This window comes from Nicotiana sylvestris, chromosome 11 (genome assembly GCF_000393655.2).
Source record: "Nicotiana sylvestris chromosome 11, ASM39365v2, whole genome shotgun sequence".
Classification (NCBI taxonomy): domain Eukaryota; kingdom Viridiplantae; phylum Streptophyta; class Magnoliopsida; order Solanales; family Solanaceae; genus Nicotiana; species Nicotiana sylvestris.
Genome location: NC_091067.1, coordinates 89,545,457 through 89,550,582, shown reverse-complemented (window position 1 = coordinate 89,550,582; position 5,126 = coordinate 89,545,457). Strand labels below are relative to the sequence as shown.

At 33.3% G+C, this 5,126-nt stretch overlaps 1 protein-coding gene across 1 annotated transcript; it reads right to left on the bottom strand.

Annotated features, from left to right (window-relative positions):
- Nucleotides 1-2,144: 2,144 nt before the first annotated feature.
- Nucleotides 2,145-3,982, bottom strand: LOC104230159 (probable transmembrane ascorbate ferrireductase 3). Its single transcript, XM_009782896.2, has 4 exons — nt 3,730-3,982; nt 3,597-3,645; nt 3,015-3,214; nt 2,145-2,590 (listed from the first exon to the last, which is right to left on the bottom strand). Exons 1-4 carry the CDS (start codon nt 3,886-3,888, stop codon nt 2,327-2,329), a joined length of 672 nt encoding a protein of 223 aa, XP_009781198.1. The 5' UTR covers nt 3,889-3,982; the 3' UTR covers nt 2,145-2,326.
- Between the last annotated feature and the right edge of the window lie 1,144 nt (nt 3,983-5,126).

Below are 5,126 nucleotides of genomic sequence, written 5' to 3'. Positions count from 1 at the left end.
TTCAGTACCAAGGATAAAGCATTAAGGCTTTTTAATGATTTCTAAATTTGATACAGGGTATATCAAATAGTGTATTTACGGGATGACACGTTTAGGAATCACCTATGTAAGTGTGAAGTGTTAGCCGCTTCAAGGAGAATTTTGCAAGGCCAATTCTCTACGCACTTATGAAACCATGTAGTGTTCATGGCTGAAACGAACACAACAATGAGAACCAAAGACGGTTAAGGGATTGATTGTGTGACTTATGGTTGTCTAGGTATACACTAAAGTTCGACGGTTCAAAGATATCAAATCTACCGATTGACCGAGTATATCCGACATAAGTTCACTACGGAAAGTTCAAAGGGAAACCTACTTATCCAGATGCAATTAATTCTTGCTTGCAAATCACACAAGTTTTTCATGCATACTTCCGTGATATAGCCATTCCCCATTCATGTGGGGGATTGTTGAGTTTTGGATTGTTGAGTTTTTTGTTTAAGATGAAATAGTCTTAAAATGAGAGTGAATAGGAAATGGGATTCGGATTCGGATTTGATCAAATGATCGATCGATTGATTAATTATTTGGACCAAATTTATTTGTTAATAGTGAATATTAACGTGATATAATCCGTGTTTGTAACGGATATTTTCCAATCCGTGTATTGTGTTGCACCAAGAAAGCAACAAGATACCTAGTGCACCTCCCACCATAGCCAAGTGCTCCTCCCACCAAGCAAGTGTTCATTCCACCATGTAAGTGCTTCTTCCATGATATCCTAATGCTTGTTCCACCATGGAGGGGGCGGATTTCTCTCACATGACTGCTATAAATAGAGCAGAAGTTGTAGAGAAAGAAGAACACACCCGAAAACAACACTCGAAACACTCAGTATACAATTGATATACACTCTGTATATAATTGATATACACTCTATATACACTCAAACTACACTCTGTATACACTCAAACTACATTATGTATACACTGTGTATACAATGGAAAAACGAATTGCAATCTGATATCCTCTTCAGTAAGAATTCAACATCGGCTATACATTGCATTCCTTCCTCTCAGAATTTCCATTCGATTTCTGAGTTCTCCTCCCTTGTTCTGCATTGTTTTAAAACTACAAACAAAGCAACTGTAAGTGTGATTTGCTGCCGAACTTTGCGTTCGCTGAAATACTGGGGTTTGAAGTACCGCTACACCAGTGTGTAATTCGTTCTATCCTGGGAGAAAATAATCCATAACCTTGGGTACTAGGAGGGGATTAAATTCCTTAAGGAAACACTGTGAATTCAGTGGGCTCGAATTAATTTTTGTTTTAGTTATATCATTTATATTTACGTATGTTACTGCTGTAGGTAGCTGATGAAGAAGATAATATATATCTAAAAGTGAAAAAGTTAAAACTTGATCTTCCATCATTCCATATTTATACCGGATAAGAAGTACTATACAGGAAACAACAACAACAGTAGTTTTCAGAAGAGAGAAGACTTTATCTTAATTAATAATTAACAGGGTATTTATACAAGATAGTGGATCCATAAGAATCAAGAAAGGATCCATAAGAATCAATCAAACTAAATAACAACCTGTACAATCAAGAATGAGCTAAAAATACAGAAACTAAATCTAAAAATAAGGAAAGAGAATAATCTGCAATGCATTTAAGATATCTTTCCAATAAATATCATACTATAAAAAAGACCTATAATAGGAGTAACTTGGCTCGTGGTTCAGTAAAACGCGAATTATTCGGGCGCGACAATCGGTAAGGAAGAATCACAGCGTTATGTGGACAAAAACTTACTTATATCAAATGTACACACAAAATTATATTTAACTTAATTAAGTGACTTAATAAGGTGAAAACATACAATGTGTAACTGTAACTATTTGTCTCGTGTAAACATATTTTACCCCGTGATGTCTCTCAATTGAACCCCTCCCCTCAGTGGCGGATTCACATAGAAGATGAATATTCTATTTACTATTCTCCTGAATAGAAGATTCCCACTGGTCTTTATATTCTTTTACATTGACGATACTGACAAATCTTCATCATCCCTAAATCATTTTATTTGATATTAAGTACTTACAATTTAGCTAATTAAGTACAGTGCACTCGTAAGTAGAGCTACAGAAGAAAAATGAAGAAAAATATTTCATTATAATAAACTTCAATTACAATTTCCACAATTCGAAATCAAAACAAAAATAGAAAAAAGAGAATAAATTAAACAACAAAATCAATCCATCAATATGTCACTCCTCTGTGTGTAAAACTGTTTATTAATTTGACAGATAATAGGAGATTTATTTTTGGGAAATAATTATGCATAACGTGCAAGAGCAACTGAAATGTCAACGGAGATTCCAAAAAGAAGGATGAATATTGCAAGGAAGTTAATCAAAAGTGATTCTCCAGAAAATAATTGGAGCTGCATCAATGTGATTTTCTGCATTAATCCAGTCAAAGCTGCAACAATTGTCATGTAAAAGATTGCTCTACCACCTGATATGTGCCATGGAAGATTCATTGCCCTTGTTTCTTTTCTTGTGTATGGTAACATGTACATACACAGCCCAACCAACCACTGCAAATTTAAATTAAGAATAATAAAGATTGAAAGAAAAATGAACCAATTTACTTTATTGATCAAAATTGATACTCATAACTAGATGGCTAACCACAACAACTAATCTCAAAAGAGCTCCAAACCAATTAACGAGGAAATGGTTTAACATAACCTTTTATAATTTGAATAGAAGAAAATGACACAAACCGCAGTGATCTCTTGTGTTTTATTTTGATGAAATATCTCGGAAGATTTGACATAAAACTAAAAAGATTTTGCATTGGATCATAAAATTAGATGAAGTCCATATATTAGAGGGCGATTTGAGAAACTCATTTAAAGGTTTAACCGAAGAATAGATGATAAGAAAAATTAAATTCCTAAATAACAAGAATAATAGAGAATATAATGTATAGTATGTATTTTGGGTCCCAATATATACCTGCAAAATGTATAGGCAGATAATGGCAATGCCTATCCAGGAGTGGAAGCTATACATGTGTCTTAAATTCCTTCTATCATGGTACTTGAAAGCAGCATGTATCCCAACGATCCCAAGACAAATTGCAGCTAAATGTAGTAACAAATGTGCCGCTTTCTGCACTTTCCTATCTGCTCTCACTGTCTTGTATGCCATCAGTGCTGCTCATACAAAACATGTCATCATGTTAAAAATAATTATATCTATTACGTACTCACTATCGTTCGAGTTTATGTGAATTTTTCGAAATACGAAGATCAATTAACCTTACTTTTAATGTTTATTCGGACACGTAACTTCGTGTTGGGAACTTGTATCCTGAACTTCTTTGTACCTTAGTGTTTTTTAGCTGGATTTGTACCATGGTATATTTAAGGTTCTCATCTACTTTATTGACCGCTAAATTTGCAGCGGAATTAGTGTTTTACGTACGAGTTCAGTAAAATTCAACTTTGAAAAGTACATAATAGTAAACCTATTTCTATTGTTTCTTTTTTGTTCATGTATTAGGGGAGGGGTACATGGAGAATAATAATTGTATACCTTGGCCAGACAAGAAAATCATCCCCAAGAACATCAAAAGTGGGTGAACCTGCAGAAAGTAACAGTGACATTTAACAATAATAAAGTATCTGACATTGATTAACTAACTGAATATAACAAGGTATATACATACATTAAATATCTGATTTGGATAGTATGAAAAAAGATTAACGCCTTCACGATAATGAAGCAACCAAACCAGCATAAGAATCAAAGCTAAAAGACCAAACAAGTGTGCAAAAATTGTTATCCTTGAAGCTGGTCGATAATACTGGTATGTTACAGGATCCATGGCTTCTATGCTGCAGAAAAAGGGGTTTGTAGCTGAAGAAAATGAAGAGAAAAATCCAGTTCGATTTTTATTTTGACATTTTGGTGTATGATTTGGTCACCATATATAGAAAGCTAGCATAAATAAATAAATTAAAAGAGCAGAGGATGTATACTTTGTTTAAATGGTTTTGCTTCTTACGAAAGGTTGGTATACATTTCTTAACTTTGTGCATTGGCAAGGCATAAGGGAGAGGACAAAGCCAGCACTTGTAGGTCTATTGCCTGATAAACAACGTTAAAAAGAACATTTATTTTGCTTTTTCATGTTTTATTTTCCCTTCTTCTCCTCTTATGTTAATCTTCTGAAATATATATATCTTCAAGATATTCTGTGACTAATCTTTGGTTAATTAAAATTAACATTCTCTAAAGAAAGCTGAACTGCACAAGTGATTCCCAAAGGATTAAATACCAGAGAACAAACAGAGAATAAGAAAAGTAAATGCAAAAGAAGGCTATGTTAAGACAAAAGTATCTGTATAGAATAAAAGAATTGGTCAACTTCACCAACCCTTTTATATATATATATATATATATATATATATATATGTATATATATATATATGCATTAATTCCCTGCAAGGATGAATATGTTTATGACAACATGAATTAATTTACAAGTGCCCCATATATGAATATTACAACAGACCTACAAACACTCTATGAATCTACAAACACTACAAGAGTAAGTGAAAGTAAGTGTGTATCACACTCACTCAACTAGAGTCCAACTCCTTAATTGTAAAATAATGAAGTTGGCAGTTAGGAGTCGTATAGGTTTAATCTTTACAAAGTTGTGTGTGTTTAGGAAAAGGTTTATGTGTTATACTACTGTGAAGAGGAGTCCAAATAATCGAGGCAGGGCAGTGTATTATTATTTATACCAACACAGCAGCCATGCATGTAAACAGTAATTTTAAAACCTCAGATATAAATTAAAGCTTGTTTTTATTCTCTCGTTGTTTGCTTATTTCTTCAGTAAGGTGGCCCGATTGAAGATTTTATTTAGTAGAATGTAGTAGCGAAGTAAACGAGGGTAAAGCAAGTGATAATGAATCATGTCATCAAAGTAAAGGAATAAAAACAAATTTGTTTTTCGCTTGCTGTAAGTAAACGTCGTAATACGCATGTACAAATTAAATTAAATGCAGTACGTAATACTAATCATGCTATAAATTGAGGGCACTAAGCTCTGGA